The 21,260-nt window shown below is 38.0% G+C and overlaps 3 protein-coding genes across 3 annotated transcripts; 2 read left to right on the forward strand and 1 right to left on the reverse strand.

Moving 5' to 3' along the window:
* Positions 1-492: 492 nt before the first annotated feature.
* LOC112764701 (lysM domain-containing GPI-anchored protein 1) lies at positions 493-3,709 on the forward strand. The gene is made up of 5 exons (XM_025810435.3): positions 493-1,556; positions 1,967-2,084; positions 2,262-2,423; positions 2,531-2,562; positions 3,282-3,709. The coding sequence occupies exons 1-5, from the start codon at positions 878-880 to the stop codon at positions 3,566-3,568; spliced, it is 1,278 nt and encodes a 425-aa protein (XP_025666220.1). The 5' UTR covers positions 493-877; the 3' UTR covers positions 3,569-3,709.
* Positions 3,710-12,777: 9,068 nt separating this feature from the next.
* Positions 12,778-16,420, forward strand: LOC112765475 (general transcription and DNA repair factor IIH subunit TFB4). Its single transcript, XM_025811374.3, has 11 exons — positions 12,778-12,997; positions 13,073-13,161; positions 13,248-13,530; positions 13,701-13,747; positions 14,140-14,177; positions 14,263-14,308; positions 14,480-14,533; positions 14,633-14,701; positions 15,001-15,077; positions 15,641-15,736; positions 15,908-16,420. The coding sequence occupies exons 1-11, from the start codon at positions 12,967-12,969 to the stop codon at positions 15,969-15,971; spliced, it is 894 nt and encodes a 297-aa protein (XP_025667159.1). The 5' UTR covers positions 12,778-12,966; the 3' UTR covers positions 15,972-16,420.
* Positions 16,421-17,196: 776 nt separating this feature from the next.
* LOC112765063 (uncharacterized) lies at positions 17,197-20,388 on the reverse strand. Its single transcript, XM_025810925.2, has 6 exons — positions 19,924-20,388; positions 19,663-19,777; positions 19,195-19,406; positions 19,077-19,104; positions 18,433-18,541; positions 17,197-17,592 (listed from the first exon to the last, which is right to left on the reverse strand). Exons 1-6 carry the CDS (start codon positions 20,200-20,202, stop codon positions 17,511-17,513), a joined length of 825 nt encoding a protein of 274 aa, XP_025666710.1. The 5' UTR covers positions 20,203-20,388; the 3' UTR covers positions 17,197-17,510.
* Positions 20,389-21,260: the final 872 nt, after the last annotated feature.

Raw genomic sequence — 21,260 nt, forward strand, 5'->3', positions numbered from 1 at the left:
GCAACAAGAAACCCATAAATTCCTAACTCAAATCCCTGAAAAGGAACACTATACGAACCCACATAATATGAACGTGGGCCATACCTGATTGACCACAAAAACGAAAAAGGAAAACTGCCAAATTACTAAAACATCCCCGTCTTATTAAACCATGCCAAAGGACAAGTGAAAAATGAATTTAAAAAAAAAATAATTTCCAAATAATAAAGCAGAATTTTTTTCAAAATTTCAAAAATTGAATCGGTTATCAAAAATGATATATTAGTTGAATGGTTCAATCAATTCAACTGAAAAAATCATTTTATATTAATTATTGAATATAGTTTACATTCCTACTCTTTCTCTTTCTCTCTATAATAGCGAGTAAAAAATAATAATAATTGCAATCTTAGATATAATGATTTGGGGAGAGGGACAAAATAGTCCAGCACATCTAGTAATGGAGAAATCTCTTCTCTATGACAGAGAATGTGACTAGTGTGTGACCCTCTTGTCCCTGTCCTTGTCCTTCTAACTATGCAACCCACCTGTCTCCTACTCACTCACTCACTCAAACCTCTCTCTCTTCTCTCTTTTCTCTTTCACTCTGAAATCAAAACCTTTTCCACTCTCCAACACTCTTCCTTCTCACTGGAACAAACAAAACCAACAACCCAATCACACAAAACGCAGAAAACCCTAAACCCTTTTTCTTCTCTCCACTTAAACACGTTGCAGAGCAACTATACGACACACATTGTACCCTGTTTGGTTTAACTCCTTTTGAAAAAACACACCAAGCTCCTTTTTTTCACCCCATTCAAGCACTCTTCTCCTTCTTCTTCTTCCAAACAAACCCTAGAAAATCTCCATCCCGAAAAAGAAATTCACTTTTTTTATGCTAAGAATGCCAAAGCAAGACACCATTCTTCACTGCACTTTGTTCTTGCTACTCTTGCAGATTCTCACAGCTCCCAAACCAGCAACATGCAAATCCACCATAGAACCCTGCACCAACAACGACTCATGCAACGCGCTCTTAGGCTACACACTCTACACCGACCTTAAAGTCTCCGAGGTAGCTTCACTCTTTCAAATCGACCCTATTTCTCTCCTCACCGCAAACGCCATCGACATATCTTACCCTGACGTGGAGCACCATATTCTCCCTTCCAAGCTCTTCATCAAGGTTCCAATTTCATGCTCCTGCGTCGACGGGATCCGAAAATCGGTTTCAACGCATTACAGGACTCGCCCTTCGGACACGCTTTCTTCCATTGCAGACTCTGTATATGGAGGTTTGGTATCTGCGGACCAGCTTTCGGAGGCTAACTCCATAAGTGACCCTTCGGTTCTTGATGTGGGTCAGAGCCTTCTGGTGCCTCTTCCTTGTACTTGTTTTAATGGCACTGATAATTCACTTCCAGCGATTTACATGTCCTATGTGGTTCAGCCTGTTGATTCTTTGGCTGCTATTGCGGCCAGGTATTTCACTACTTTAACTGATTTGATGGATGTTAATGCCATGGGAAGTACTGCTATTACTGATGGTGATATTCTTGCCATTCCAATTCCGGGTAAAATTTCCTGTTTTGGATTATGATTGGTTTGTTTTGGTTACCTCTCTTTTGTTGCTGTGATCCTTGATTTGTATATATAGGTGGTTAGGAATTTTTGTTTTCTTAGGGTCTGTTTTGTAATTGCGTTTATTAAAAAGAAAAGAAAAACGTTTTTAAGGAATTGGCTATGCAATTTCGGGTTGATGTTGTGGTTTGGTAAAGCCCTTTCTCTAAAATGGGGACTTGGAAGGAATTTTAATCCAATGCACACCCAATATTACTCATCAATTTTGAGTTTTAGGCTTGTGTTTGTCAACATTTTTAGATTGATGTTTTTTTTTTTTTGAATTCGTTATGTATATGTTTTGGTCCTTGCTTGTGACTCGTTCTTCAATTCAATTGGTAACAGTATTTGTTTCTTGTTGTAGCTTGTGCTTCAAATTTCCCAAGATCTTCTTCTGATTTTGGCTTGCTTGTTCCCAATGGAAGTTATGCCATTACAGCAGGGCATTGTGTGCAGTGTAGCTGTGGACCGCGGGATCTTAAGTACTTACTTGGCACCTTTGTCATTTTTTTTGTGTTTTGCAATATAGTTATTTCCTCCTTGTAAATAATTTTAGATTCTCTTCTAGGTTCACAAGTTTGGTATGAGGGTAAACATGGAGGTTCGAAATTTTCTGTTTCTAACTATAGTGCATTTGGGTTTTTTCACTCTTTCTGCAGTTTGTATTGTATGCCGGCTTCGCTGGCTGTTTCTTGCTCCAGCATGCAATGTAAAAACAGCAATCTTATGCTTGGGAATGTTACGATCCAACAAGGTAGTGGCGGCTGCAATGTTACTTCTTGTAACTATGATGGCATTGTTAATGGAACCATAATGACAATGTATGTTTATACTCGTTGCACCTGCTTTCCTCGTTGATAGATATCAGTAGTATCTATTTTGTTGATTGCACTTTTAAGTTTATTCGTTCATTCCTGCCAACCTGCAGGTTGACACCATCCCTTCAACCTCGATGTCCAGGTCAGATTGTAACAACAATTTATATATTTAGATTCCAAATGTGTCATAAGATTGCATTCTTCATTTCTAATCATGTTTCCATTACACCGATTATAAATGAATTGTTCTGTTGTCAAATTAAGAAAAGAAAAATGGAATTCTTCTTCATTTTGGGTTTACATTAGGTGGAACGCCAGCAAATTTTAGTGCTACTGCTAGGTTTTCTATTCCACTGCTTGAAGTTGCCTCAATATTGAGGGGACAAAAGTACAAAATGTTGGATGTCTGAATTTCTGTCATTTTTATGTTCATTATATTATCCTTAGCCTGAACATTTGGAAGCTGGTTAATTTTGAAATATAACTTCTTTCTTTTTAACTTGAAAGCTGCTCAAGTGATATGAAGATTCTAAGTTGTTTGAAACCTGAAAATACCTAGTCTAAACACACGACACCTATACTCTGTGATGAACGCTGTATGCAAACTTGAAGTAGAAACTGTTTGTGGAAACTAGAGGAGCTTAAATTTAGTATTGTCTAGCATTATTATCGAGATTAAGGTGAATGCGGGAAGTATAGCAATCTTTAATTTGTTCTAGAGGCTGGTGGGGTGGTCAAGAAGGGTCTATTTTGTAGATTGTAATTCCTGATTTAATCTGTTTCCCACTCTCCCGAACTCACCCTGAAAAAAAAATGCAAGTTTTTAGATGTCTTCTAAATATATTTTCAATGATGCTGCAGGGTCTAGGGAATTCCCCCCTCTCATTGCCCCACCTACATCTATAAGGAGAGATTCAGAACTAGCACCAGCACCAGCACCTCAATCAGATGGAATCGGTCTAGGAACGCCCAAATCCTCAGTGGTTCCTTCAACAACAGGTCTTCCAGGATTCCCGCCGGCAAATGGTCCTATTAGCGCGCTTTCTTCTGGTGCTTCTGCCGCTTGCTCCTTGGTTATTCCATCATCCGCCATGACATCTGCACTTGTGTTATTACTTGTCAAGTTGATGATCCCTGTGGCATTGTAATATTTTTGTCAATTTTGTGGTGGCTTTGGCCCTGTTGCTTTGTCTGTCATAGGTGCTCTTATCTATTGCATACTCATTTGTAACTCTTTGAACTGATTTGTGGATGTTGATAAAAACAACCATGGGAATTTGAGTTTCTAACGACATGCTTACCATCTCATCATTTGGTGCTTTACTATATTTTTCTGCTCCATGATCTATATCAGTAATACTAGTAACTAGGTTCTCTGTTATCAATTCTTACAGCTCTAAGAAATTGATGGTAGCACCTTTGGGGACACTTGTAATTTATGTAGGTTCTTTACCCTAGTATTTTCATTTTATTTTCTTGTTTTTGCCTTTAATTTATTAGTTATTTTAAAACCTCTCTTAGTATTGGTATGCAACCTTGATACAAATGTTATAGTGAACTTTTTATATGTCGAATTGTTGAATTTCTCTCATCTCTCTCATCTCCCCATCTCTCATCTCTCAGTACACAACAATGCAGAATTTCCTCTATTCAATATTGTACCTTGTGTGGGGGCAAATGATTAAAAGCACGAAAAGATTTAATTAGGGATAAGTATTGTTTTGGTCCCTCACGTTGAGGGTCGGAATCGAACCTGTCTCTGGTGTATATTTTGATTTAAAATCATCTTTAAAGTCGTATTTGAATTTAAAATCATCATTTCTAATAAAATTTTAATTTATTCCTAAACTACCCCTATAATAAAAAAATTATAAAATTAAAAAAAAAAAGAAAACGCGTTGGGGGAGGGAAGAAAAGGGTATATGAAGGGGGAGGGGAGGGAAGGGGGAAAGGGATGGGGGGGGGGGATGGGGGGACGGCGGGGAGATGACGCCGGCGGCGAAGAGAGGGAGGAGGGGAAGTGGAAGAAGCCGAAGAAGAAGAGGAAGAAAATGAAGGGGACGCGGGTTCAGGGTGGGGGGAAGGGGAAAGGGGGGAGGGGGACGGCGACGGCGAAGGGGGAAGGGGGAAAGGACGCGGGGTGAGGGTGGGGGTGGGGGGAAGGGGAGAGGGGGAGGAGGAAGGGGAAGGGGAGAGGGGGCAGGGGGACGGCGAGCCACTGCCGTTGGAGTCTGCCTTGCCGCCTCGCCTCGCCGCCTCCGCCTCGCTTCTGCCACCTCACGCCTTGCCGCCTCCGCGTCGCCGCCTCACGCCTTGCCGCCTCCGCGTCGCCGCCTCACGTCGCCGCCTCCGCCTCGCTTCTGCCGCCTCCGCGTCGCCGCCTCACGTTGCCGCCTCCGCCTCACGCCTCGCCGCCTCCGCCTCACACCTTGCTTCTGCTTTCTTGTTTTCTGTTTCTGTTTGGTGTTGTTTCTATTTCTGTTTGGTGTTGTTTTCTGCTTTCTTGGTGGTGGTCTTGGTGGGGGTGGTGGTGGTTGTGGTTGTGGTTGTTGGTGTTGGTGTTAGTGGTGGTGCTGGTGGTGGTTGTGGTGGCGGTGTTGGTGTTGGTGGAGGAGGTAATTGTGCTGGTAATGGTGAGGGTATTTTTGTCCAAAAAAAATTAAAAGGACGATTTTAATAAAAAAAAAAAACGTTAAGTATGATTCTAAATCGAAAATTACGTTGGGGACGGTTTTGATTCCGACCCTTAACGTGAAGGACCAAAACAATACTTATCCCATTTAATTACTATAAGCTTTCAATTTTGAAGATTTTGCAACCGCAGATGAAGATCTTGTATAAGAAAATCTTATTAATCTAGTATTTGGTAGGCAAATTTTGTTCATCTTTTGTTGCAAAACTTAAAATAGAATTTTTTATGAAAAAGGGAAAACAATTTAAAGAAATACAGGAAAGGCTACAATTTGAACCATGGACCCTGATAAGATATTAAAATAGAGACATTCGAATTCTTCTTGGGATGCATATTAAAACACTCATAGTGAATTAGTGACTCGAATATGAAAAGATTACTAGGGAAGTGACAATTAGATTTTCAAGAATTTTGATCTTTGATTAATTAGTTTTTGAAGGAAAAAAAAAATATCAATTAGATCATTCACGATAATAAATATTGGACATATATTTTTTATCAATGAATAGTACAAAATGAAACAAAATTGGGAGTGCATGTTTCGTTGTTGTCACGTAAGTATGGAAAGGATATAGTTTTCATATAACGTTTATCAACTATTCTTTATTTATTACGAATTCTACTAAAACAAGTGAAGTTTTGCTCCAAAAGTTATTATCTGTTGTGACATGTTTTATTTATGTCATAGCAGAAGGAACAATACATATAAACACCACCGTTAAATTTTACATGATGAATTAATAGAAGAGTATATACCCAAATTGATCCCTAAGGAATTCTAAAGTGGACGTTTTAGTTCCCAACTAAAATTAATCACTCCGTTAGTCCTCAACGTTTTTTGGCGTCAGACAAATTGATCATTTTTTTCTCATCTCCGTTAACCACTAACAAAAAGAGGTGATGTGTCGCATGACTGTGATGAGTCAGCCATTAAGTTCCACGTGTTTCATTAGGACAAATTGGTCCCTGGACGGATTGATACAAAATGCTACATTTTGGAATAGGACACGACATCGTTTTGTGAAAGGAAGAGTCTATCAAGACTGAAGCATCTCTTTGGCCTTCGGATGCATGAGTATCATTGTTGGTTTTACTTGTTATTATTAGTAATTTTTAGTCTTATTTTGTGCAAATGTAGTTAATAAACAATAAAATTTTATGAGATATCTCTGCATGAAGTAATGCATAAAAAATAAATGGAAATTGTGGTTAATTCATGAAACAACAAGAGCTATAAAATGCAAGAAGTGGTATTTAAAAGATGGTTTGATTAAGTGATTTCATGCATTTGGATAGGATAGAAAACCTTGAGTTAAATCATGAAATACCAACACTTTGATGCACTTTTTTTGGTTTGTGACAGGGGCACAGATATAGAGTCCTGAGAGGCATCAACGCTCTCCTTTAGCATTCGTTGCAGTGCTTGTCCAAGAGCGCCTTCGTTAAGGGTCACGCGTACGCGTCATAAGGTGAAAATACAAGGGTCACGCGTACGCGTGGGCAACGCGTACGCGTGATAAGGCTGATAGCGCCACGCTCGTTGCAACGCTCGCCTCCAAGAGCGCTAAGACCCAGCGCTCGCCATCACGCTCGTGTCCACACTTGTTGGAGAGCGCCATAATCAAGGACGACGCGTACACGTGGACGATGCGTACACATGGACGACGGGTACGCGTCGCGGGGAAAATCAGCACTAAAATTGAAGGGCACTTGCTTCCACGCTCGCACACTAGCGCCACTTCACATCATGCCTTGACAGCACCACCCCTTGTCACCTTGCCTTGACACCGTCAAGCCACACCACACCTTGTCACAACTCTCCCCAACCTTGTCACTAACCTCAACAACCTTGCCCAACCTCAGCAACCTTCACCACACCTTGCCAACCTTTGTCAAAAGCCTCACTCATAAGCTATCCCACGCTCCCCACTAGCTCTCCAGCAAGCTTGCTGGAGAGTGCCACTTGCATACACCACTCTCCATCTCAAGCTCTCTCAAGAGCGCCAAGACAAGCACACCAACCTCAGTGTCACGCTCGTTTTGGGCGCTTTCCAGCAAGCTTGCTGGAGAGCGCCAATCACCAACAATGCCAATGTCACTCTCTCAAAGGGCGCTCTTGAGCAAACTTAGCGCTCTCCTGGAAGTGTCACGCTCGCTCACCACGCTCTCACTCAAGCTCTCCAGAGAGCGTCTTCGATGAACAATCCAAGGAAGCTCAATGCCACGCTCTCAAGTGGCGCTCTCTAGCAAGCTTGCTGGAGAGCGCCAATCTTCATGTGCACAACGCTCTTTGGGTGATGCTCTTGAGCAAGCGTAGCGCTCTCCTGGGAGATGTCACGCTCGCCCCCAGCGCTCGCACTCAAGCTCGCAAGTGAGCGTCATTGATGAGTAATTCAAGAAGAAATTTGGACTTGTGCGTGCGCCCAACCCTTCATGCATACGCACAACTGGTGAAAATTGCAAAGGAGCGTACTCATAACCCTTGGTGCGTACGCACAATAATTGGCGCTCACTTTTCACGCTCAGCACCAAGTGCCAGGTCCAATCGCCAGAATTACAAAGTCCAAAAGCCCAAGTACATCAAGTAAAGACTTTGGGAGAAAGTGCTATAAATAGATGAAGTTTTGAACTTCAAGAGAAGGCTTATGGAGTAGGAATTAGATCACTACACTTTACATTTCTGTACTTGCTTGTACTTAGCGTAGTTTTACTTTCATGCACTTTCAATTTCTTTCAAGTTCTCTTAGAGCGATGATCAACTAAACCCCCACTCATTAGGGGAGGGCGCTGTTGTAATTCCAATGAATTAATGCAATTCTTCTTCTTCCCAATTCAATTGTTGTTTATCTAAGGGAAAGCTTTTGTGCTTCATAGATCCAATTACTACTGAGAGGGGGGATTGGATCTACTTGAATTTCTATGTGAGCCTTGAGAAAGGGATCATAGGATTTAGTTTGAGGCTTAACTCTCATAATCTACTTGATCAATACATTCTTAGTTGGTACGTGACATATAACCGCTTTGAATTGAGATCCTGAAGGTTATGTGGCCTTTGGATTAGAAATTGAGTTTCAGCTCTTCTCGTGAACAATTAGATCAAAAGATTGGCGATTGATTGTGTTAAGAGAAATTGGAATTCAATTATTTATAATCTGCCATGGATCTACTTCATATGATTGAGAGGAAGTTGAAACCCATTGATTCATGAAGAATCATGACATCTCCAACCTCTAATGAATCTTACCCATTATTCTTCTTCATTTAAATTCCTCTGAATTTCTAGTTTCCTTTAATTCCCAATACCCAAAATCCCTTTTACTTTCATGCAATTTACATTCCCTTCATTTACATTCTTGCCTTTACTTTCTTGTCATTTAAGTTTCCGCTCTTTACTATTCTGCAATTTACTTTTTGCCCTTTATTATTCAGTCATTTAGATTCAGCACTTTTACTTTCTATGTCATTTACTTTTCTGTTGAGTTAATCACACAAAATCATCAAATATTTGTTTGACTAAAGAAACCATTTAACTAAAGTTGCTTGATCCATCAATCCCTGTGGGATCGACCTCACTCAACAGTGAGTTATAACTTAGCGATCCGGTATACTTGCCGGAGGAATTTATGTTGCGTAAATTCTACTCATCACCTTCCCTCCACCAAAACGAAATTACTCTGAACTCCCTTTTTTCTCCTAGGTTTTACTAAGAAAGCCACCACCACGTCAACTTGTAGTCCTCCGACCACCTCCATTGACATTGTCGACGCTAGGGTTTGAACGAGTCAGAGTTATTGCAGAAGAAGATACTGTGAGTGTATCGCTCACCACTACCACTGGTCGAGGTTAGTATAGTTATGAGTTTATCTATTAAGTTGTTGATGGTATAGTTGATCATTGTTGCCATTGTTTAACGGTGTGACCATGTAGTAATTGTTTCTATTAGAATACTATTAGTTGCTGGAAATAAAAATTGTTTTTGATTCTTTGATACTGTTTCACATGTGTTACTGATAAGAGTTGTGGTGCATAGATATATGAGGTTAACATGAAAAAGACTCAATATTTCATGATAAACACATTGTATTGATGGATTAATCTAATTATGAAATTTTATCCAAATAAGAGAAGTAGGGTTTGGTATGCCATTACTAGGTAGAAGTTTCGAATTTAAGGGTAACGTTTAGTATTCTGACATTGATAGTGCTATTCCATCTTTGTAAATTACAGATGACTGAGTGGGTTACCCCTGTGTTTCAACATGGGAGGAGCTTTGTCAAAGATAACAAGGATGAACTTCTCTATCTTAATGGCAATGTAAAAAGATTTCCTCCGATGGATCTGGACTTAGTGAATTACTTTGACTTGAAGAAATTGTTTGAAGATCTTGGCTACCATGAATTCAAGAAGATGTGTTGGTATGATCCAAGAGCCCCTAGCATGGAAGCAAGCTTACACCCTATTTATGGAGATAAAAAAATTAGAGAGATGTGTGATGCAAAGAGGGAGGACAGAGAAACTAATGAGTTGTACTTGTTTTTTGACCACCCAATAATGGAAGATGTTGAATGGTCGGAAGAAGATGAGATGAATTTCGGTCAGAGAGATGACGGTAATAACAACATGAATGAAGAATACACTGATGACAATAGAGAGGCCGATGTCTTTTCTGATGATCCAATCTCTGATGGTTTGGGCATGTGCAAGGAGTAGCACAGATGCTGAATTCCAGCATCACATACAGCGGCTGAAGAGAATGAATGAGGGTGCATGGCCTATCTTGCAAATTTCCAACCATCTTGTTGGACCAAAGCCCATTTCAGCTATTGGCCTAAGCTTGACAACGTGACAAACAACATGATTGAAGTTTGGAACGCCAAAATAAACCACTACAGGGGAAAATCCATTCTTACCATATTGGAAGAGATCCGTTGCTACTTGATGAGAAGAATGGCCAAGCATAAGAAGGTTCTAAGCACATACACTAGAGTATTGGCACCAATTCAGCAGAGGAAAATGGAAGATATTATGAAGGATACTAAGTTCTGGACAGCTCAGTGGACTGGTGACAACAATCGTAATGTATTCGAAGTCCAGAAACACTAAAAAAAAGTTGGTGTGCATCTTGGAAGGCACACTTGTAGTTTGCAATTTGTGGCAACTAACAGATAATAATTTGATGTATTATTCATTTTTTGTGAGTTGTGATTTTAACATGTAATAATTTGTTTTGTTGTTTAACATGTACTTGCTTATCTGATGTTACTGCTTGATAATCTTGAGCAGGAATTTCATGTGTTCATGCATTGACAACTATATAAAAGAGGTGTGATAGGCCAGAACCTTATGTGCACCCTTGGCTCAAAATGGATGCATTTAGAGCCACATATGGACATGTAATCAGACAGTCAACTCAGAGGAGTATTGAAAAAAGAGTAATCTCTTGGCTCCAAAGCCACCCACCATTAAGAGACCACCTGGGTGCCCAACCAAGAAAAAGAGAAAACCTAATCTTATTGAGGATTCACCAGATGTGACAAAAGGGAAGAAGAACATTCATGGTTACTTGCCAAAAATGTGGTCAGAGTGGTCACAATGCAAAGACATGCAAGGGACCACCAAAGTCTAAACCACCCCCGAAAGGTCAAGAGAAATGGACAGCCAACAGCTAAAAAAAAATACTTCATCTGCTCCACCATCACAAGATGAAGTCCAAGTCTCCCAAATAGCATCCCAACCACTGCCACAGGTAAAATATCAATTGAATTTGTTATGATCGTGTTGTTGTCATGCTACCTGCATTCATATGATCTTCAATGTGATAGTGACTGATTGGCTTGATCCTTAGGGATCCATTTGCCTAATAAATTTCTTATTTGGGGATCTATATGTCAGATAAACTGTTTAGTTGGGAATCAAAAAGTCTAACAATTTGGTTATTTTGTGTTGTATTAGGAGCAAACAACTAACATGTCAAACCGTGTTGCACCCCCATCAACATTTACCCTCCAAGACCTAAACAACCAATTAGGAGGCCACATTCTACTCCAACACCTACCCCACCATCTACTTCAGCACCTTCTCCAAGTCCAACCATCTCCGCAGCACCACAGAGGCCTACCCAATCAGCATCACCTGAAACACTTGCTGCTACAAGTTCTAGCACAGCTTCAAGAATCTTCAAGTTCATGCCAACACCTGGACTAAGGTTTCCAAAATAGATTTGATCCTACTATGTTAACGTAGTTTTATGAGTTTAATACAACTTTGTCATATTTTGTTATGTTGTTAGTGCATCTTATTGAGACAATGTGATCTGTCTATGTTTGGTTATTATGTTGATAATGCATGTCACTGCACTTTTTTGGTGGAATATCTTATTAGTCCTAGCAAAAACTTAAAGACTAACTACCTTTTTGTTTAAAACTTTGGTTATATGGAATGAAAGTATGGTACTTAAATTTAAGTACGTCTGATTTTATTTCATTTCTAATACAACTTTTCTCTATCAGCAAATACTCATCATTCACCTACTCATCGTTCATTGCTTGTCCTAGCACTTACAGATTAGTGTTGCATAAACAAAAGCTAACACTGTAATTACTTATTCAACTATATAACATAAGATAAAATCTTCCTCAATCTACCTAAATCCTACCTACAAGAACACATATCATAAATCCTAGAATGAAAAAGAACACAGGACTGCAGCACCCAAACCATCGTCTATTCTCAACGGCATTCTTGTTCTTCTTCTCAAATACATCAAGCAATTCTTTCAGCTTCTTCACCTTCTCCGCAAGAGCATCATCATCTTCTCCACCATGACCATCACATTGAAATACCCTATCAAACCACACAAAAAAATCACAGTGGGGAGTTTTCTCCTACCCATACAGATAGAAGGGTTTAGGGTACAACATTATCAGAAATAATGTTTTGCATACAAAAAAAGTTTAAAATCATCGATACATTACCTTCAAAAAAGGACAGCCAAAGAAAGGTCTTTTCATATTTTTCTCCGTTTCAAACTCTACAATTATGGCATAGACTCTGTAATGACATCTCGAATTTTTCTTCTGGCGACTCTGAACCTACCACCGTGGGCAGAACCACTGCTAACACTTCCGTCACCACTAGCTTTAACTCGCCGCTGATATGAACTTCCACAACTTTTTCCGGTTGTCATTGTTAACAACTATAGCTTTCGATAATTTAGGGTTTTGGCAAGAGGAAGAAGAAGAATTTGATTTCACACGTCGTTTCATGGCTATATGCAATTTTTCATTGTCGTTTTTGTACAATTCAACATAGGGACCACTTTATCTGCTTTTTCACGTGTCACTTACCATTTGTGTCATCAACTCAATGTGACACGTTGGACTTCGCCGTTAGACTTTAACATACCAATCTAACGGAAGGATCATTTTGTCTGACACCAGAAAACATTAAATACTAACGGAGTGATTAATTTTAGTTGAGAACTAAAACATCCACTTTAAAATTTTTTAGAGACCAATTTAAATAAATACTCTTAATAGAATAACATCACATATCTATTATTTACTATCATAGACAGAAATTAATTAATCCAAAATCAAAATCTTCAATTACCTAATTATTACCTTACTCAAAGATTATTTATACACTATTGTTAACTACTAAATTGTAATTAATTTTATACTGTTATATCGTATACCTAAAATTAAAATACACTCGGAAAGACGCTTCCGTTAATTGGGTCATAAATTGTCTTAGATAGTAACCATTAACCAAGGACAATCTGAGAGTTGAGACATTTTATGTGGGCGGAGTGCGGCTGAGTAAGTGGCGGTGGCAGTGTGTGAAAGTGGAAGCATGCCTTCTGCTCCTTCAAAGCTCTATTCAGGTTCGTACTGTGCTTTCACCTGCCCTTCCAATTCCATTCATTTTCTGATCCCTTTCTTCATTCAATCCGTTGCAGATGACGTCAGCCTCCTCGTCGTGACGCTAGACACCAACCCTTTCTTCTGGTCCACTTTCTCCTTCCCTTTCTCCGAGTTCCTCTCTCATGTAACCAACTTCATCCTCTTCCTCTCATAAACCCTAGACCCCCTTCCCTTCCGTTTTTCCCCCTAATTCTTTCTTTATTTTTTCAGGTGCTTGCGTTTCTCAACTCGATCCTGCTTCTTAGTCAGCTCAATCAGGTTGTGGTTATCGCCACTGGCTGCAATTCCTGCACCTACCTCTACGATTCTTCTTCCGATAAGAACCATGGCTCCACCACCGGTTCCATGCCCTCCCTCTACTCCGATTTGCTGCACAATCTCGAGGTTTTCCTAGCTAAGGACCAGCATTTGGCAAAGCCCAGGGATAATGCTGCAGGTGGAGGAGCTCCTCCTCCTTCGCTCCTTTCGGGATCCTTGTCCATGGCGCTTTGTTGTATCCTCTTCCAGTCATTGCATTCAATGCTTCTTTTAGTTATGAAAATGTCTTATTTTAAATGATTAGGGTAGAAGTTTAGTTATGTATTACTTCTGATATCTAAGAATTTTCACTATGGACTTGTAAGTTTATTGTGAGATTTTTGCTTGACCTGATTTGCTATTCAGATATACAGAGAGCTTTTCGTTCGGGACCCATTCATCCTCAGCCTCGGGTGTGTATATATACATTCTTATATGCTTGCCTAATGCCTGATCATGAGTGTGTTCTTAGATAGAGTTTTATACTGCACTTGAATGTAATGGGTTGCTATTAATCAAGTGTGATCGGCTTAGTAATATCTTTTTGTTTTAGTGGGCATGTGTTTTAGTTGATATTGTATTACCAGAAATGAGAGGGAAAGACCTAAATAAAGATCATTCCAAGTTATAAATGAGTTGTGAAATCTAGTTTATTCTGAACTGGTATAAATCGTAGAATGAGTATTGAGATATGATTCACCTGTTCTTTTATTTTATTTGCGTGTTTCGGCTTTATTTTACCATTTTGTTAAAGATTTGCAGATTTTGACTAATAAATTTCATGTATTTGCTAATTTATGAACAGATTTTGTGCTTACAAGGATCTGCTGATGGACCAGAACAGTATGCTCCTCCTGATCTTTATATTTTATTATTTCACATTATTCATTTTTGCAATGAACATTCACTTTATTTTACTCCCTTGTAGGTATGTGGCAATCATGAATTCAATATTCTCTGCGCAGCACTCAACAGTATGTAGTGAATCTTCACTTTACTTTTCTTTTTCTCCTCTGTATTTCACTTTGACCTCGGCATTTTTCTGGGCTAGCTGTTATGTTCTTGGGCTTTTTTAGGGAGTAGTCATTTAATGGGACATAAAATTGCTAGTGTTTTTATATATGACTAATACTTTTGTAACACAGGTCCCTATAGATTCTTGTTATATTGGTTCTAACAATTCTGCATTCCTCCAACAGGTGATTAAATAATACAAATGCATGTTGAATGATTTGGTGTTGCAGTTACTGATATGTTATATTGGCACTAACAATTTCATTTTATAACATGAATAACAGGCTTCGTACATAACCGGTGGCATATATTACAGGCCTCCCCATTTGGATGGGCTTTTCCAATATTTTTCAGTAAGTTCTCTTAATTGGCGGAATTGTGATTTTGTTTTTTTGCCACTTCTTACTGTTCATGATTAAGTAATAATCTGTGTAGTTCTTAAGATTTAGAAACCTGCAACCCAAAAAAAAAAGTGTCTTTTTTTACATGCTTTGGTGTATATGGTTGGAAACAAATTCTAGGATTTATAATGATTCCTTTACAACTTTTGATTTCTTTTGCGGTAGGATCTTTTTTTTTTTGTTTCATCAGGTTATTTATATTATGATTTTAATTTCTCGACTTTTGATGTTAGTTTAACTTGTTTATACAGACGGTGTTTGCAACTGATTTGCATTCTCGTGCCTTTTTGCGGCTTCCTAAATCTGTGGGTGTGGATTTTCGTGCATCGTAAGTTATTTCATGTGCTGTTATCTTTTTCTGTTGTAGATCTCTTATCATCATTTCTTCTTTATATGTTTCTCCCTCCCATCTATAATGCTCAGAACATTTGGACTGCACCCTAGGTTCGAGCAAACTTATGATTCTTATGTTTTTCTTTTCTTTTTTTCCAATGTACCTTTTCTTTCTTTCTTATTTCATGTGGATTTGAAGGCAGTACATAGCTATTCAAACTTTGTTCTCATTGTTGCTTCTGCGGTACATTATGGTGGGGTTTCCCCTTGGGACTCTTTTTTGTTAACTGATTGTTGACCAGAGAGAAGATAGTGAGAATTCAAAGGGGGAGGGGATTTTCATTAACATTCAACATTTGATAATACAATTTCTAGTACTCCTGTTTATACTATTTCTAGTAATATCTAATATCTAATTTTACTTCCATTAATTGGCCTGTGCCCAAATTACACTCATTACCTTACTATGTATCCCCCATATAAATGTGAATATTATAATGTGAAAATCAGACTATGCATTTGATACCTACACCTGGCTAATTGTGTAACATTTTGCAGGTGCTTCTGTCATAAGCAAACAATTGACATGGGCTATGTATGCTCTGTATGCTTATCCATATTCTGTGAGCATCATGATAAATGTTCCACTTGTGGGTGAGTGTTTATATCATGGCCATTTGATAGTCTGTTCCTCTAAGCTGCATATAAGATTCTTTGACCTTGAATGAATATAACGTGGATAGTCTCATGATAATTACTTAACCCGAGGGTTCCAGTTTCATCTCATGTCGTTTGCCCTGTTTTTGGTCTTTGAACGTTCTGCAGGTCTGTATTTGGCCAGGCTCAATCAAATGTTCCCTCATCTACTGACCGGAAAAGAAAAGCTTGATACATTATGGTGTGTTCGATGGTTAACATTTTTTGTTACTTCCACTAGAAAGCAGATCGATCAAGGTTCTCTCTTCCATGTAAGCAGCGCGACGAAATTTTGGCGAGAAATTACTTCGACTGTCTTGTTGGGCAACTGAAGTTTCTTACGAGATCATTGTAGGTCCCAGAAAAATGAGGGTCATTGTGTATACTGGATAGTTGCATAGCAGGATAGATACAGAAAAGCTTCGTAATGGCCTGTCATTTCCGTAGAAAGCTATTATTAGCACCATATCCACATGGTGGGCGGCGAACTTTATTTAATAGCATCTATTCCTCTCTGATGAACCATCGTGAACTTTTCTTGTATTGGAGAAAGTTGGGTTCTATTAAAAGGCGTCCATTTTGTAATGATGTCTAACAGCACCGGCAACGTAATCAAGAATTGCATTGGTAACCTTATGAACAGAGTACAAGGTGTCTTGATTGTCTCTCTCTCTCTCTCTCTCTCTCTCTCTCTCTCTCTCTCTCTCTCGCGGCAAATGGCTTAGTTACATACATGCCTTAGATGAGAACTTCTGGTTTAATTTGTCTTTTTCAAAATTCTAATTAACTAATTACAACGTTCCTAAGTATTCTTGTCACTGTTAAACATATAATAATGGTTAGTATTAAACTAGTGTTTTGGTAAAATTAACTAATTCTTGATTGTATTTATTTTAACTTCTATCTAAATGTAAATGGTTAAATATTATAAACCGAGAAGATAATTTTTATAGTATTTATTTTTTTAAAATAGTAATTGTATACTGTTTTTACATGGTTATTTATTGTTATTTGAGAGTTAATTATTATACCGTCGAAAAAATATTTATTAGAAAGAAATCAATTTTAATTTTAAAGTGATATTTAACAAGTTGATAATATATAATCTCTAAATTGGCTTAATTTTTACATGATGCATGAATCATTTTGATCCATACAAGTTTCAAAATTAAGTCCCATAAGACCAATATGAGTTACATTAGTTGCTTGAAATTAGTTCCATGTATTTTCAAAGGACTAATTTGACTTGCATTTACTACTTAGAATGACTATTTTGACTAATTAAAATTTCCAGGACCGAAATAACTCATCATGTACCTACACGGATCAAAGTGAGCATAAAAACCATCAACCGCCTATTAAGTAATCAGAAAAATAAACCTGCTCTTAAGTGCCAATTCACAATATGCATACTAGGGTTTATTCTTAAAAATTGCACTCATCACATGGTAGAATTGGTCATTCAAACATTAACAGCAGCACTAGTATCATTGAATGCTTTGATAATCTATACAGTACAATCAATCAATGAAACAAAGCAATATTTTAGAAGCCAAATGATACAGTTTTAACAAGCACCAGATGTAAATGTTATTTACCATTATTTACATGAGGCCTGGAACTGATAGGAAATAATGAACGAATTCGTTTTACATGTTGGATAAGGCCCTATAAGCTCCATGCTGGATATGTTCATTTGAAATTCAACATGGCCATGGAAGACGCATCATCATTAGAGTGCCTTTAGAGCGAGTTTACTGCCACTGTGAATACCCTTTGCGGCAACTCTTAACACAGCACGACTTTTGTACAGCCTATTATGGTCATAAAAGACATTAAGAAATCAGAATAGCGGATAAAGGAAATAGCCATTGACATCTTTTACAAAGGAATTCTCAGTAAACTATAAACTGCCTTGAAAGAACTCTCTTTATTGTCTTATTTGCTAAATGCTAGGTAAAAAGACAGGTTTTACATAATGATAATGATAATCATAATCCGATAAAAAAAAATGGGTCAAGATCCTCTAAAGTGAGAAAGTTAGTAAAGTGGTAAACTGAAGAGTTAATCACTTTTAAATTAAGATAGTGGGCACACATTTCATGGAAATTACAAAATCAATAGTGATTAACCCTTCACTTTATCACTTTACTAGCTTCCTCACTTTAGAGGATCCAAATTTAAAAAAAAAACAATAACAATAACAATAACAATAACAATAATAATAGGATTATAGGTCATGGGCTCATGGCAGATCATAGATAACCGTTATATATGCTTGTCCTTGCAGTCTCTCAAATTCAATGTTATCAAACCTTTAACTCATCTCAACAGAGGGTAGAGAGTTTACAAATTTGTGTCTCTCATCGAGTTTGTGAGTTGAGCTTTACCATTCAAGTTCATCTCACTCATGTAAGCTTCATGTGTTAAGGTGAACTCGAGTTTGATTACCTTGCTCAAAATATTAACTTATTTTTTCAAACTCAATATCGAAGCAAAAGGTGGTTCCAAAGAACAGTTTCCATTATGCAGTGTCTATATCTTTGTTATGGCTAGGAAAGGTGAGGCCAAACAAGTATGCAGTATGCGCACACACACACACACACACACACGCACACACACAGAGAGAGAGAGAGAGAGAGAGAGAGAGAGACCCTGCCAAAGCAAGTCCCCAGGTAGACAAAGCATAAAACAACTTCCCAGCTTCCCAGATATTAAAAACCGTTTCCAGTTTGCTTGTACCAGCCAAAGCTTTTGATAGAACTGCCATGAAATGATTTAAAATATAAGATGAATCAATTTGTTGATTGCACCTGCAGCTAGTGCAGAGTTGAATATTTCATACAAAATTGCATGAATGCAAGAGAACCGAAGTAACAAAAAGTGAATACAATTAGTACTATGGTATATAAAACAATATCCTGGTTAATCGGCAATCTTAATACTAATAAAAATCTCAAACAGAAAAAGAAGAAACCAATATGACTAGAGAAACTAGTATTACACTCATCCAGCGTATTTATCAGGGAATATCAATTATATATATTTACCATCAATAATAATGGTCTTAACAGCTCAAAAGATACAGTGAGATGACAAACCAGGTTTATGGTTATGGTTATTATATACCTATTTTCACCCTTTCACGCATAAAAATGTACATGGGCACTATGGCACAATTCAGTAGAATCATTACCCATTTCATTCGAGCAACAGACTAGATCTTTACACATAATTTCTATAGATCTAATGGAAGAAGCAAATTATTCAAAATCTGAAGGTCTGACTGCAAATTTACCTTTCTGCAGTTGCTCTGGAGATAACTTCTGCAATTAACGAATCACAACCACACAAATTCATTAGATACATCTTATCAAATAAGCAATAACATGCATAAGTAGCAACCAAACACATACCAGAGCCTTAGGATTTGACAGAATGCATCTTGCCATGAAGTTTGCAACTCCATCAACCACATGTTCCTCACTGATGACTATGTAACTTTCATCATCAATCCCACTCCTTTCCTCCGCATTACTTGGCTCAAGATCATCAGTAACCCAAACCCACCAACTCGGTTGTTGGGAATCAACATTGATCAAAATATCAGCACAATCATGATCCAATTCTGTCAAACGTTCAATACCCAAGTAAATTAATCCATTATCAATGTAAAAACATTTTATATAAACATCTAATTATATCATATCATATATTAGTAAATGAGCTAAAGTAACTACCTTCTTTACCCACTACTTAAATTTATTTATTTCTTTGGATGTGTACTTAAATGGTTATCTAAACGAATGAATTTGATTGAATGATGATCAATGCATAAAAATTAAACTTTAATATAAATGCATAATTGCATAATGCATATATACCAGTGGCTTCCTTAAAAGGAAATTGCATGGCACCATTAAACCCTTCCTGCTGCAACAACTTGAGCTTAGCCAAGTACTCATCAGACTCCACGGTGGAAACTAACCGATCATGAAGCTATAACCATCAACAGAAACAAACTGTAAGGTTTATCTATCACTACCAATATGCCCAATTAAAAAAATAAAAAAAATAAAAAAACTTTTTTTTTGGTCAGAAAACGAGATCCCTCAAGGAAATAAAGCTGTATTGAACAAACATACATCAGAGGGACAATTGTTCAGAAAAGAGGGCGATTCAGATAGGTTCTGAAGAAGCTTCAAATTCTGCTCGAGCAAGTTCCTGAGGCGGCGATTCTCCGATCGAAGAGACTGTAATTCTTCTTCATCCGAGGGACAGTTAGCGGCCGGAGGTTCCTGGACGGCGGCGTTGTGGTGCTTGTGGTGGAGGTAATGATGGCCGTATTCGACGGCGGCAAAAGTGACATCAGCAACCTCAAGCACCGTCTTGGCCACCTCTACGGCTTCACGGTGGTGTCCCATCACGAAGACAACGATCAATTTGAGGAGGGAACGTGGAATCGGAACCTGAATTGGGCAAAGTGCTTCGCTTTCGAAACCCCAATTGATTTTCTTCAATTTTCTCCTAAAATTGAGAGAGTCGTCGTTTTGACGTGCACGTGTCAGAGAGCCTCTCTACTTTTTGCACGTTTTCATATTTTAATTTAGAGCTGGTTTGAAACCATTTAAGATATAAAAAAAGAATTCGATTTCTTTTAATAAAAAAAATTATTTTTATTTAAAACTCAATTTTATTATTTAAAATGACTATAATATACTAATAGAATAAAATTTAAGTTTAAAGAGTGTGAAAGTTAATTTGAAAAGAATCTCACTATGTGAATAATGAGATGTGTGAACAAGCACTGCGTTTTAGGCCCACTAACCATCTAATTTCACTCTCACTCTAAACCCACCACTTTACTTAATTTCGCTTTAACCTAATTACATCCTCTTCTAACCCAAATCAGCCGTCCGTCACCTACCCCAGCATGCAGCCTCTCGCCAGTGAGAAAACTCTCCCGCACCGCCCTCTCCCGTCGTCACCAACTTGAATGCTGTATTAAGAACAAACATCTCATTTGCATTAAGAACAAATATCTCATTTGCATTAAGAATAAACATTCTATTTGTATGAAAAATAAATATTTGTATGCACATAAAATTTTCACGGCATACCTTTCACCCATTGATGACTCCATTAATAGTCCCAATATCACGCCTTCAACACCAAAAATGGGTAATGAGCTTGGGTTAGCAGCAGCAGTGTAAAACTCGAGAGATTAGCAAATAATTATTGAATAAATTAATTATTAATCAAAAAGATTAGAAAAATAAAATTTTGTAGTTTAATGTGATAGAGTTAAATAAAACGAGAATTTTGACACTAATTTCAAAGAATTTGGCCCAAAGGCCCAAACCAACCCAATAAGCATTTGAAGAACTCAGCTTCCCTTCCTTCCTTCTTCATTGACGCTGCAACATTGAAGAGAAGGGAAGAAGAGAGATAAAACCCTTGAATTCAATCAATCCACCATAAC

This window comes from Arachis hypogaea, chromosome 17 (genome assembly GCF_003086295.3).
Source record: "Arachis hypogaea cultivar Tifrunner chromosome 17, arahy.Tifrunner.gnm2.J5K5, whole genome shotgun sequence".
NCBI lineage: Eukaryota > Viridiplantae > Streptophyta > Magnoliopsida > Fabales > Fabaceae > Arachis > Arachis hypogaea.

Bases quoted from the DNA above. Each gene is read 5' to 3' on its own strand.
- LOC112764701 (XM_025810435.3), top strand. From the start codon at position 878: ATGCTAAGAATGCCAAAGCAAGACACCATTCTTCACTGCACTTTGTTC. The intron at 2,085-2,261 runs GTACTTACTTGG...CTCTTTCTGCAG, and splicing joins TGTGGACCGCGGGATCTTAA to TTTGTATTGTATGCCGGCTT. The intron at 2,424-2,530 runs GTATGTTTATAC...GCCAACCTGCAG, and splicing joins AATGGAACCATAATGACAAT to GTTGACACCATCCCTTCAAC.
- LOC112765475 (XM_025811374.3), top strand. From the start codon at position 12,967: ATGCCTTCTGCTCCTTCAAAGCTCTATTCAG. The intron at 13,531-13,700 runs GTATCCTCTTCC...TTTGCTATTCAG, and splicing joins CTTGTCCATGGCGCTTTGTT to ATATACAGAGAGCTTTTCGT. The intron at 13,748-14,139 runs GTGTGTATATAT...ATTTATGAACAG, and splicing joins CCATTCATCCTCAGCCTCGG to ATTTTGTGCTTACAAGGATC.
- LOC112765063 (XM_025810925.2), bottom strand. From the start codon at position 20,202: ATGGGACACCACCGTGAAGCCGTAGAGGTGGCCAAGACGGTGCTTGAG. The intron at 19,105-19,194 runs GTATGTGTTTGG...CGTTAATTGCAG, and splicing joins TGTCAAATCCTAAGGCTCTG to AAGTTATCTCCAGAGCAACT. The intron at 17,593-18,432 runs GTCTCTCTCTCT...TGACCATAATAG, and splicing joins TGGGGACTTGCTTTGGCAGG to GCTGTACAAAAGTCGTGCTG.